Source organism: Crotalus tigris, unplaced genomic scaffold, assembly GCF_016545835.1.
Source record: "Crotalus tigris isolate CLP2741 ecotype Arizona unplaced genomic scaffold, ASM1654583v1 scf7180000023757.169203, whole genome shotgun sequence".
NCBI lineage: Eukaryota > Metazoa > Chordata > Lepidosauria > Squamata > Viperidae > Crotalus > Crotalus tigris.
The window spans coordinates 1179-14038 of NW_024100165.1; the positions used below are offsets into that span (position 1 = coordinate 1179).

At 43.5% G+C, this 12860-nt stretch overlaps 1 protein-coding gene across 2 annotated transcripts in view; it reads right to left on the minus strand.

Moving 5' to 3' along the window:
- Window positions 1-2267: 2267 nt before the first annotated feature.
- Window positions 2268-12860, minus strand: part of LOC120298167 (H-2 class II histocompatibility antigen, E-S beta chain-like) — a 56183-nt gene continuing 45590 nt past the window's right edge. Inside the window, exons 3-4 of one of the 2 annotated variants that reach the window (XM_039321621.1) lie at window positions 3449-3732; window positions 3195-3300 (exon numbers count right to left, since the gene is read on the minus strand). In XM_039321621.1, coding sequence (XP_039177555.1) covers window positions 3241-3300; window positions 3449-3732 — 344 coding nt within the window. In that variant the 3' untranslated portion in view covers window positions 3195-3240. Of the gene's footprint in view, window positions 2337-3194; window positions 3301-3448; window positions 3733-12860 lie in introns of those variants that run through there. The other variant, XM_039321620.1, reaches the window with a different exon arrangement.

The following is a 12860-nucleotide window of genomic DNA, read 5'->3' on the forward strand; positions in this document are numbered from 1 at the left end:
CTTTCTACTTCTCTTTTATTGCAATGTCTAAATTTATAAGGGGATGTAAATATTTATCTTGTGGCATAAATCATCCTATAAAATGTTAAAATCCAAACTATGAATCAGACCTCACTGAAAATAATTATTAAAATACAAATAATAATTACCAGAGTAGGTCTAGGGCCAATAGTTAACATATATCCATTCTTTATTAGCCTTTTAATGCAGCATTTTTTACAACACAGGCAGGGTACACGTAACACAGAAATCAGCCGGAAGCATCATGGCAGTTCTAAAGCAAGGAATCTTCACAGCTTGACACTTTATTGTTAAACAACATGTCAGTTTGTCCCCATTTCCCTCTCGGCACATACGGTACTCATTACACAAGATAATTGACCGTTTCTGGGGTAACACCAGGAGCTCAACATTATTTCTAGACTTCAGTGCACTTTCAGAAATACAGCTAGCCTCTGCCTGCTCCCTGCGGTTCTTGAGCAAAGAACTACATTACTAATAATTGACTTTCTTTTCAGATTGGCTAGTTTTGCCATGTGTAGCCTCACTGACCCACTAATACTCACTGCCTGTGAGGGCAAGGTGGGCAGGGGGGAGTCCTCAGAAAGGGGCTCCCCCCTCAAGGCAAAGAGCCCTTTCTAACTCCAGTTCTGTCACTGGGAGGGAGAAGAAAGGAGGTTTGGGTCTAGTAAACCCTGCAATGTTCTCCTCTCTTCTCCAGCCCTTCTTGTTCAGCTGAGTCAAAGAGTCCAACGGAAGAGTGAGAAATTCCTACACCTGCTGGCTCTTCCTGATGATGCAAGGAACTAAGCCTGTTGCTCCTGTACATCAACACATACTTCCCCGAGTTCCCCCAGGTGGCAGCCCATAATTATGTTCCAGGAAAATATTGGGGAGCCCTATTTAGTTTGCATCTAAGGTGATGTTGACTGCATAACGGTCTCATAATATTGTGAAGAGAGGCATTGTGTTCTAAGGTTTTGAGACTGTTCCTCCACTGACCTAGTCTTTATGTGCCCCAGATGAGGAATGGGAGGGAGACAAAATCTGCCCTTGGAGATCGAAGCCAGGGGAATCCTGCAGAAGCAGCCTGGATGACCTCCGGAGGGGGCAAGGCTCAGTGGGAGAGCTATCTAGGGGCATCTAGGGGTGCTGGGGAGAAGGGAGGGGTCTTCTACTCAGAGTTGCCCCCTTGATCTTTCCTCTCTCCCGCAGAGCTGCTCTCCCTCCCTCCCCCCTGATGGCAAATGTCTCCTACACCAGGAATGGCTTCAGCTGGACTTTCTGCTCTGGCCCCAAGAGGCCCTGGGGAAGAGACCCTTCCCAACACCCCCTGCCCAGGAGCCCTCAGACCAGGGAGATGGACATCAGGGCGACGTTCCCAGAGATCAAGGCCATTGGCCACAGGACCACTCAGGGCCTTTTCTGAGGGGGGGGGTCTCAGATGAGCTCCAGTTGGGGGCCAAACGAGATTAACCCAGGACTCTCTCTGTTGGAGACCCTCTGCCCAGAGGGAGGGGGCTTCAGACGCGAAGGCAGGAAGGGCTGTGGGGCTGCAGTAACGATAGTTTGGCAGTCTGGGGAAGGACCCTCCAATTGTGAAGGAGAGAAATGGCAGAAATGCTAGTAGGGGGAGTCTCAGGTATTTCCCAGTGGCTCCCCACAAGTGCTTGAAGGGGACCACGCCTCCTGGCATCCTGGTCCTCAAAAGGAGGCTTGAGGGGAAGCAGAGCAAGGGGGCCTCTGAGCAGGAGGGGAGTCCTGCCCCTCCCTGGATCTGCCCACCCTTCTCCCAAACCAGTTTTGACTTCGGACCTGAAGTAGTCGGGATGGTTGATCCAGAGGCAGGGGAGGTGTCAATCTGGGGAGGGGAAGGGGAGAAGGGTGGACCCTCCTGTGGGGAAGAGGGAGGAAAGAGGAGGAGGAAGAGAAAGGAAGGAAGGAAGGAAGAATTCCAGGATTTTTCCTACAATGTTTATTCTTTTATAGCAAAGCGAAGGGATTCGGACAAAGATTAATGAAGATGAAGCTGCTGTGGATTTAAAGCCGGGAGAGATTTAGGTGTCTGGACTGACAGGCAGGCTCAGAGTCCCTGGGGTCAGTCTAGATAGTCTCCACTGCTCCCTCACAAGAAAGAGAGGCCTTCAAAGGAAAGCCAGAGGGGTCTCAGCAGGAGAGGCTCCAGGCTGCCATTCTCCTCCTCCCCCAATCTAAAATCTTGACCCTCCATTTTTCAGAGGTCGCAAAAAAGAGACAGAAATTCATCAGTTAATGGAAAAAAGCCCCTTCCTTTCCCACCAGGAAGCAGGAAGGAGGGCAGGATTAATTCATGAGTGCTGAAGAAAAAGAGATGAGGAAAAATGGTAAATAACATATTATTATTACAGCCCCCCCAGGAAGACCCACACTGCAGGGAGGTGGTTGATAGGCAGGGCAGAATGAGGGAGAACCACTCCCCCCTTTTTCAGGGAGGAAAAGGATGCAAAGGACCAGCAATTCGCCTTCTGGGGCTGATGGAATTTTCCCCAAATGAATTAATTGGGGGGGTTAATCAAGAGAGGAGGTTTCCCCCCCCCCCAGATGTTTCATATTAACAAAGAAGATGGGGCCAGGATGGACCATGGCAGCAAAGGCGGGTGTCGCTTGGCCAGGAATTGTGTGAAATGTCACAAGGAGACTTCCCTTCTCCTTTGCAATTTCCCAAAAGCTGGAAAGATCCTGGGACAGATTTTAGTGTTTATGTGTCTGTGTTTGTTTTTCATTGCACTGTTTTCAGGTCTCTGAAAGGAAAAGCTGCCCAAAACTTCAAATATTTGTTTTATCCACAGCAAGGAGGTTTCATTCAGGCACATTTCTTTTTTTAAAAAAAGGAACAATTAACGAATGTTAAAGAAACATCTATAACTTGAGGAGAAACTCACCTGCAGGAGGCTGGATGGGAGTAGCTGAAAGGAGAAAAAGAGCCAATCAGGACCCTTCATGGGCTGGAGGACTCAGGGGGTCCCCCTCCCCATCAATAGCCCATAATAGGTTGCAGGATGCTCACTTATACAGTAGACTCTCAGAGAACAGAATTTCCCAAGCAAATCTCCAAGGGGGCCTCCTTGCCATCTTCTAAACTTGCTGAGAGGCCTCCCCTGGATGGTCCCCTCCCCCACAATCTCTCATCCAGCCCCCCAGACTCACCTTTCTTGCTCTTCAGGTAGAGGGAGAGCCCCATGGCAAAGAAGATCACCCCGATCACGGCCACCACGATCCCTGTCCAGAGTTTGCTCCTGGCCGAGTTGGAGGATCGGGGCTCTGGGGAAGGAGAAGGAGCCTCACTGAGTAGGAAGATCAGGGCCAGCTTCCCTCCCAGGAGGGTCCATCCCAGCTCCCCGCACAGGGAGGGTCTCTCCCCCCTTCTCAGGGCAGGAGGGGGTCCCCAGACCAGAGGGGAGGGGCTCACCCCACTGGATGGTGATGGGGGCCTCCAGGCTGGCGTGCTCCACTTGGCAGGCGTAGACGTCCCCCCCCGCTGGGGCTGGGTCTCCAGCATCACCTGGAGCTGGTAGGTCCAGTCTCCGTTCTGGAGCTCCTCCCCGAAGGCCACGCCCTCCTCCTCCGGCCGCCCGTTCTTCAGCCACCGGGCCTCGATCTCCACAGGGTAGAAGCCCCTCGCGATGCAGAGGAGGATGGGGTTAGGGGAAGTGGGATCCAGCTTGGTGGGGGAGATGGAGACGGTGGGCTTGGCTGGAGGGCAGGAGGGCAAGAGAGAGACCTTGCTGGATTCCTCCCCCTGCCAGAAAAAATACTTGGTATAATATTCTGCAAAGAAGTATTTCTGGGCAGGGGAAACTTTGGACCGTGGGAAGAGAAGGAAGGTCGTGGGTCTGATGGGAAGGAGAGGAATCTATTTCTTCCCTTTGGCATGTTCCATTGTCATCCTTGTAGAATTTCAAACTTTTTAAGGGTAATTTATTTTTATGCTTATTTTTATACTTCTTTATTTAGGGGTGATGTTATATCCTCCGCCATCCAGAGCCCTGCTTTCAGGGAGGGGGGGGGCGGTCTAGGAGTGTCCATAAATAGCAATAAATACCAATGATTAATTTTCGTATATCGGAGAGCACAGAATACACAAGGAGCAAATCTTTATCCGGGAGAGTGCTAATAAATGAAATGAAGCGGGGGGGGAGGGGGGCGTCCGGGCATTCCCCCCCCCGTGGAACTCCCCCTCACTAAATCACTAAATTTTAGAATGAACTTTATTGTAATATCTATATCAAATTTTAATTTCATTGGATTTATTAAACTAGAATAAAACTGTGAGGAAGAAATAAACTTTTGACCAGTAGGATCTGGCAAGTTTTTTTCTTTGAAAGCAGTCCAAAATTATCTCCAGTTAAGATAAAAAGAAAAATTTCCTTACAAATATGGGCTGTCAACCTTAAAAATGCTCTTTATTTGTATGTATATTTGTTCAATTTATATGGCTGCCATGCCAGTGAACTAAAACTAAAACTGGCTGACTAATTTCTAAAACTATAGTGAGGTGAGATGGAGGTGAGGTCATGAGAATGTGTCCCTCAAAAAGGGTGAATCAGGCATCTTTTGGTGCCCCACATGGGTCATGAGTGTGAGCCCTGTGTGGGAAATGGATACTCAACACAACATAATCAACACAAGGTCCTTTCTGTTGAAAGAATACAATTAGGTGACATAATTTGACAGGGAAATACACACCCATATTTATTATTAGTTTGATTTGTAGCCTCTCAGCATGTCCTAGGGCAGCTAACAATCAAGATAAACAGTTGCATTCAAGGGATTTTCAGATGAAGGGCACTCTTACAAGCCAATGCCCAAATCTATGTAACATTAGTTTCTCCTGCTTGAATAGGTTCTCCTGCTTAAGCAGGGGGCTGGACTAGAAGACCTCCAAGGTCCCTTACAGGTCTTCTCTTCTATTCTATTCCCCTTATTATTTCTGATATCAAGATTTTTTTTGCACCAAAGTCATGTTTCAGTACTTCAGTTTTCAAGTCATTATCATGGTGAGATGGGTAGCAAGTAAATTTAATCAATCAATTCATAATTGTGCTCACATCAGACCAGTCATTATTATTTTATGTGAACTGAAAGCCTTGGACCTCCTTCCTAAATTCCACTATCCCAGTGTGGGTTAAAGAGAGGCAGGTGTAACTATGGACTCAGCTGATTAAAAACATCCCAGACTATGAACCTGCAATTTTGGGAGACCCCTGACTCCAACCAGGACAAAGATGAACCTTATTTCCGAACTGGACCAACAGGACCTCCATCCACTCTGGATTCCCTTTCCTCAGATTCAGTCCAAATCTGAACTCAGGGACTGGTCAAAAGAATTGCCTTCATCTTTGATATCTAAAGACAAAGAAACTAGTGAATTTGAAGCTATTAACACCAAAATCTCCAGCCTATGAGGCCCTGTCTCACCAGTTTTATGGTGGTACTAAACTGCCGAGGGACACTAAATGGCAATGATTTGGGTCCTAAATAATAATCACCCCATATCTCATTTTGGATCAGCTTACAACAGGGTTCAGCATGACAGCATCAGAAGGGAAACCTTGGTCAATAGAACTGAAGCTTGCTTATCTGCCTAAGAAAGTTATAGGGGTTTTACTCCACACATTCAATTCTCAGTGAAAGTTACTCACTTTTTTGATTAGGTTTAGCCCACTTGAAACAGCTTTGGAAAAAAGAGAAAAGAGATCAAAATTTTCCCCACCTTCTTGAGGAACTTTAAGTATGACAAAGCATCTTGGTTGATTGTAAGTCTTTGTCTTTCAAAAGTGCCCAATTGCTTGTTGATGGGATCCTCCTTGGGAAGAACCACCCTACTCAAGATCTGCTACTACGTTTTCATTCTGATCCAAGTACACTTTCAGCAGGGAAAGATTGTACAATTCCCTCTTCTTTAGAAATGGATGGAACTAGAATGGAAACATCCAGGAATTTAAAAGCAGAAATCTTGGTTCCTTATCTCTTTTTACATTTGAATCTTTCTTCTATGGTTGTTTAACTTGCAAATACTGTGATTTGGGAGAAATAGTTTTACCATTATCTTCAAAACTGAAGTACAAATATTAAGCAATATTTCTAAAGCATGTAGTATATGCAGGGCTTTTTTTCTCATAGAACGCCCAGAATGGAGTTCCGGCACCTTTTTTGGATGGAACCTTGTAGGGTAGGCAAGGCGGGTTGTATGACATGTGTGAGTTCCGGCACCTTTTTTTTTTTTTAGAAAAAAAGCACTGAGTATACTAATAAAATGTAGCAATGATCAAGAATCAAGTAAACAAAATACACAAATAACTACAGTATGCATAAACTCTTTGCAAACAATAGGGTGATTACTAGAAAGCAAGGATTTGTTAAGAAGGAAGTTGCAAGGCTAATCTTCATTCAGGTAGAGGAGATAGGAAAAATGACCAGATGAAGTAATTCTACTTTATTGTAAAGCTATATTAACAAAATCTTGCAATGTGAAAGTATAAATCTTTCACTATCTCTTTTGACAGTCATGTATCACCTATTTCTTCTTTTCTTTAGACTGGTCAAACCCAACTTCCGCAGCTGTTCTTCATACATTTTGGTCTCCAAGCCTTTGATAATCTTAGTTGCTCTTCTCTGAATTTTTTCAAGACTCTCAACATCTTTTTTGTGGTATGGTGACCAAAATTGGCTGCAGTATTCGAGGTGTGGTCTTATTAGGGCTTTATAAAGTGATACTAGTACTTTGCATGATCTTGAATCTATGCCTCTGTTTATACAACCCAGGATTGTATCAGCTTTTTTGGTTGCTGCTGCACACTGCTGGCTCATAGTTAAGTGATCGTCCACCAAGGTCCCTATCACAGTTGCTGTTCCCAAGTCAGGTCTTGCCCAATCTGTATTTGTGTCAACGCTGCTAATATTGAATATTCTTGCTTTGACAAAATATGCAGATGAGAATAGGAGTGGAGAGAAAAGCATGCGGAAGGGAACGGAAGTGAATCTTTGCCCTCCAAGTTAATTGGAAGATGTGAATCATGACGCCAAAATAGGGGAGGGGAAATGCCTGGAATGTCATGTGCAAAGGACGGGAAATTCAGATCTTAGCATTCCTCCATGCCGTGCTGACACTCCTTTACACTAATAAAGGCTTTTTAGGTTAAACAATGCCTGAAAGTTCTTTGAAGTGTTTCATTAGTCAGACACATGACAATTTGTTCCTTTGGTTTTTCCTGCCTAAAGGTAAGACTTTGCTTTTCTCCACATTGAAACTCATTGTGTTGGATAGAGCCCATAGTCAAGTTTGTCAAGATCTTTTTGGAGCCTGAGTTTGTCTTCTGGGATGTTGGCTACTCCTGACAGTTTGGTGTCATCTGAGAATTTGATGAGTTCCCCTTCAATTCCCTCATCTAAATTGTTTATAAAGGTATTAAAGAGTACTGGGCCTAAGACAGAACCTTGTGATACCCCACTGCTTACTTCTCTCCATGTGGATGTAGTGCCATTTAGGACTACTCGTTTTGTACGGTTTGTCAGCCAGCTACAGATCCATCTGGTGGTGATGTTGTCTATTCCACCTTTTTTTAGCTTTCCAAGGAGTAGTTGTGTTCTATTTTGTCAAATGCCTTACTGAAATCTAGGTATACTATGTCCACTGCATTTCACTGGTCTACTAGTTTAGTCACTTTATCAAAGAATGAGATCAGATTGGTCTGGCATAATCTGTTTTTAACAAACCATGCTGGCTGCTAGTTATCACTTTGTTTGCTTCTAGTTGTTCGCAGATCTATTTTTTGATTATCTTTTCTAGGATCTTCCCAGGTATTGATATTAAACTGATTGATCTGTAGTTTCCTGGGTCCATTTTTTCCCCTTTCTTGAAGACAGGGACCACATCCTTTCTTTTTTTTCCTTTTTTTTTAGGGGGGCTGAAGTCTAGGGTGCTTTTCTGTTTGTTTCAAGTGTGGTTGTTGGTGTGGCTTTTTTAGGAATATTTGAGGTGACTTTTTAAGGATTATTTTGTTCCTTTGCTAGGTGTCTGCATGTCTTCTTTGAGGGGGAGGTTGTGGGTCTGCGTGTTTCCTTCTAAGGGGAAAATTTGATTGCTCAGTTTTAATGGGGTTGTTTATGGTTGGGTAGGATTGGGCAGAAGAGGTTTGTTTGTTGCATGTTGTTTCTTTCTTTGAGTGTTATATTTCCTTTTCTGTGTGACATACCTCCATTTGTCTTCCTCCAAGGGTTTAGCGGTAGGGTCAAATCCTCTGAGAGTTATTTGTTCATTGTTTGGTGCGATTTGGGTGGCACTTTCTTTTGTGCATTTGGGTTTGGCTAGTGTTGTGTTCTGGGGCTGATGGGGCAGCTCAGCAGGCCCAGAAATGTTGCAAAAGGTCCTGGGCAACCCAAAAGCTGCCCGGGACCAGACTGGTTGGCACCGGCCTTGCGTGTATGCACAAGGCATGAATAAAGGAGATGTATGATAGGTTGTTTGGAAGACTATAAAAGGCCTGCAAGCCTGTTGGGTTACTGAGTGGTAACGTGGATCAAATAAAGAAGAACTTGGTTACAATGTGAGTGTGTGTCGCTTCAATGCCGCAAACCCCAAGATGTAAAAGCTAGAGTTGCTTCTAAGTTCCTAAACTTTTCCTGTAGTAGTTCACATAATTTGCATCTGATGCATGTGTAGTTTGGGTGTTCTTTGGGCATCAGTGCATACATGGAACATGTATTGCATATCACAATAGTTTCAGTCACCTGCTACATAAATTTGTTGTTTGGTAGTTGCTCTTTTTGGTTAGTGGTTGTGCTTTGCTGTTAGCTTTGTTTCCAGCTTCTCTGTTCTGTCCTTTTTTCTCCCTGTTTGTGCTACCTTATTATTTATTTAACCTTCTTACTATTGTGTTAGTTTTATTTATCCTTATTCTCCCCTCTATTTTTTTTAACTTTTTGACCTCCAAATCCTTTTTGTTCTTTACTGGGGGTCTTCCCTCCCTTCCTATTGGGACCTCAATATTAATTGTTGCCTTCACTTATGTTGCTCAGTCCTCTGGCCTCCTGTTGTTTTATCCCTTCTGTCTTTGGAGCTAGTCTCTGCTCTGGTCAGGCCTCCGTTCAGCTTTCCAGTCACCTCAGCTGCTCTGCCTGCTCTGCTCTTCTCAGCCGGCCACTCAGCTTGAGGAATCAGAGAGGTCTCTGGCTCTCGAAGTCTCTCTGTTGTGAAGCTTAAGATCTTAAACCACCAAGCCCAGAGAGCACAAAAGACCCTGAAAAGGAATTTAGTTTGATGGATCCTTGTTGGGACCCCCTACCTTCCATGGTTGCAGCCTTGGAGCCCCCAACCTCTCTTCACCCTTCTTCCTTCTCCTCTGGGGTTGGGATGCAGCACTTAAGGCGTGGGCCAGAATCTTTATGACACTGTAAGTAATGAAAGGATTTGCGATCTGCATCCTATTCGTTTTCTCTTGGGACTCCACTGGTGCTTTCTGGGTGCATCTTCTCCGGCCTTTGACAGAAAAGGTGTGTTTTGAAACAGAACAGTGAAAATACTCAGCTTGAAATTCAGGTTCCACAAAGAAATCTCTTTTAAAGGCATTATCATATTTCCAACTCTCTTTCCACTGACAGGGAAAACTCCAAATACTGTGGACGTGCTTGAGACACCAATCTTTTTTAATTGAAAATACTGCAGCCACGGTCATGATCCAGACTTTCCCTTCAATGGGTCCTGGCAAACTTTCAAGTGCTGAATGGATGGGAAGAATACTGTCCAAAAGGGAATCAAATTCTATGAAGTTAACAAAGACGTTGACTTGTCTCCACTTAGAGAGGGCGTCCCTGAGGAATGGGGTATGTCCAGTCATTGAGAATTGTTGTGAAATAGCAACACAAATTCTATTCTTGACAAGCATAGGATTAAAATTTCTCATGAAATTTTCTCCCTACTCTGTGTCTGTTGCAAAGAGACCAATCAGGGTCCATCCAAAATGGAGGAGAATTTGGACAATTCCTGGATACTGGATCCCTTCTTTGGGGAGCATCGGATGGAAAAAAGGGAATTGACTTTTATCACTCAGAGCCTCTGAAGCAATTCTCATACTGACCTGAAAAAACAATGAAGAATTCTGTGTTATATTTGGGGTTCTACCTAGTCCCAATTTTTAGCTTTTAATGAATACAACTTTTTTCTCATGCACATATTAGAACATTTCCTGTTGATTAGTCATTAGGCCATATCAACATACACCATATAAAACAAAGAATATTAACAAGGCTGCATGTAAAAACAGAATTTAGAAAAATAAATACAATATAATAAGCGTAAAGAATGAAAATAGTATTTCTTTATAACCCCAGAATTCACCACAATCAGAGCATAATTTCCTTCTGAAAAGAGTTTTATTATTGATCTCCCTCTTTCTTAAGTAATTGTCATTCAAAATAATAGATGTATTACATCCAGTTGGTTTTTCTCGAGTTGCAAAAAAGACAGGGAGATGAAAGTTCCTAATATAAAATCAAGAATGTTTTAAATGAAATTTAAAATTTAGAAAAATAAGTACTATAGTAGTAGTAGTAATAGTAGTAGTTTCCATACCATTTATTTTATTAAAAATAATTGTTGTTGTTATGTTGTTAATTGCGAAGTCATGTCTGACCCGTCGCGACCCCATGGACAATGTTCCTCCAGGTCTTCCTGTCCTCTACCATCTTCTGGAGTCCATTTAAATTCACACCTACTGCTTCAGTGACTCCATCCAGCAATCTCATTCTCTGTCGTCCCCTTCTTCTATTGCCCTCAATCTTTCCCAGCATTAGGCTCTTCTCCAGTGAATCCTTCCTTCTCATTAGGTGGCCAAAGTACTTGAGTTTCAACTTCAGGATCTGGCCTTCTAAAGAGCAGTCGGGGTTGATCTCTTCTAGGACTGACGGTTTGAACGCCTTGCAGTCCAAGGGACTCGCAGGAGTCTTCTCCAGCACCAGAGTTCAAAGGCCTCAATTCTTTTGCGCTCAGCCTTTCTTATGGTCCAACTTTCACAGCCATACATTGCAACTGGGAAAACCATGGACTGGACTATACGCACTTTTGTTGGCAGGGTGATGTCTCTGCTTTTTAGTATGCTGTCTAGATTTGCCATAGCTTTCCTCCCCAGGAGCAAGCGTCTTTTAATTTCTTGGCTGCAGTCCCCATCTGAGGTGATCTTTGAGACCAGAAAAATAAAATCTGTCACTACCTCCATTTCTTCCCCATCTATTTGCCAGGAATTGAGAGGGCCGGATGCCATGATTTTGGTTTTCTTAATGTTGAGTTTCAAGCCAACTTTTGCACTCTCTTTCTTCACCCGCATCAAGAGGCTCTTTAGGTCCTCTTCACTTTCTGCCATTAGAGTGGTATCATCTGCATATCTTAGGTTGTTGATATTTCTCCCGGCAATCTTAATTCCAACTTTTGATTCATCTAGCCCTGCCTTTCTCATGACGTGCTCTGCATACAAATTAAATAGGCAGGGCGACAGTATACAGCCTTGCTGGACTCCTTTTCCAATTTTGAACCAATCAGTGGTTCCGTGTTCGGTTCTCACTGTTGCTTCTTGACCCGCATATAGGTTTCTCAAGAGACAAATGAGATGGTCTGGTACTCCCATCTCTTTAAGAATTTGCCACAATTTGTTGTGATCCACACAATCAAAGGCTTTAGCATAGTCAATGCAGCAGAAGTAGATGTTTTTCTGGAACTCCCTAGCTTTCTCCATGATCCAGCGTATGTTGGCAATTTGATCTCTAGTTCCTCTGCCTCTTCAAAATCCTGCCTGTACTTCTGGTAGTTCTCCATCTACATACTGCTGGAGTCTAGCTTGTAGGATTTTAAGCATAACTTTACTAGCATGTGAAATGAGTGCGATAGTTTGAACATTCTTTGGCATTGCCTTTCTTTGGAATTGGAATGTAAACTGACCTTTTCCAATCCTGTGGCCACTGTTGAGTTTTCCAAATTTGCTGGCAAATTGAGTGTAGCACTTTTACTGCATCGTCTTTTAAGAGTTTGAATAGCTCAGCTGGAATACTGTCACCTCCACTAGCTTTGTTGTTGCTCAGATTTTCTAAGGCCCATTTCACTTCACATTCTAGGATGTCTGGTTCGAGGTCAGTGACCATCTCAGTGTGGTTATCTGGGATGTTAAGCTCATTTTTGTATAGTTCTTCTGTGTAGTTTTGCCATCTCTTCTTAATCTCTTCTGCCTCTGTTAGGTCTCTGCCATTTTGGTCCTTTATCATGCCCATCTTTGCATGAAACGTTCCCTTCATATCTCCAATTTTCTTGAAGAGATCTCTGGTCCTCCCTATTCTGTTGTTTTCTTCTATTTCTTTGCACTGTTCATTTAAGAAGGTATTCTTATCTCTTCTAGCTATTCTCTGGAATTCTGTATTCAGTTGGGTGTATCTTTCTCTTTCTCCTTTGCCTTTCGCTTCCCTTCTTTCCTCAGCTATTTGCAAAGCTTCCTCAGCCAGCCATTTTGCTTTCTTGCATTTCTTTTTCTTTGGGATGGTTTTAGTTGCTACCTCTTGTACAATGTTGCGAACTTCCATCCATAGTTCTTCAGGCACTCTGTCTATCAGATCCAGTTCCTTAAATCTATTTGTCACCTCTACTGTATATTCATCAGGAATATGATTTAGTTCATACCTGAGTGGCATAGTGCTTTTCCCTACTTTTTTCAATTTAAGCCTAAATTTTGCAACGAGAAGCTCATGATCTGAGCCACAGTCAGCTCCTGGTCTTGTTTTTACTGACTGTATACAGCTTCTCCATCTTTGGCTGCAGAGCAAATAGTCAATCTGATTTCTAT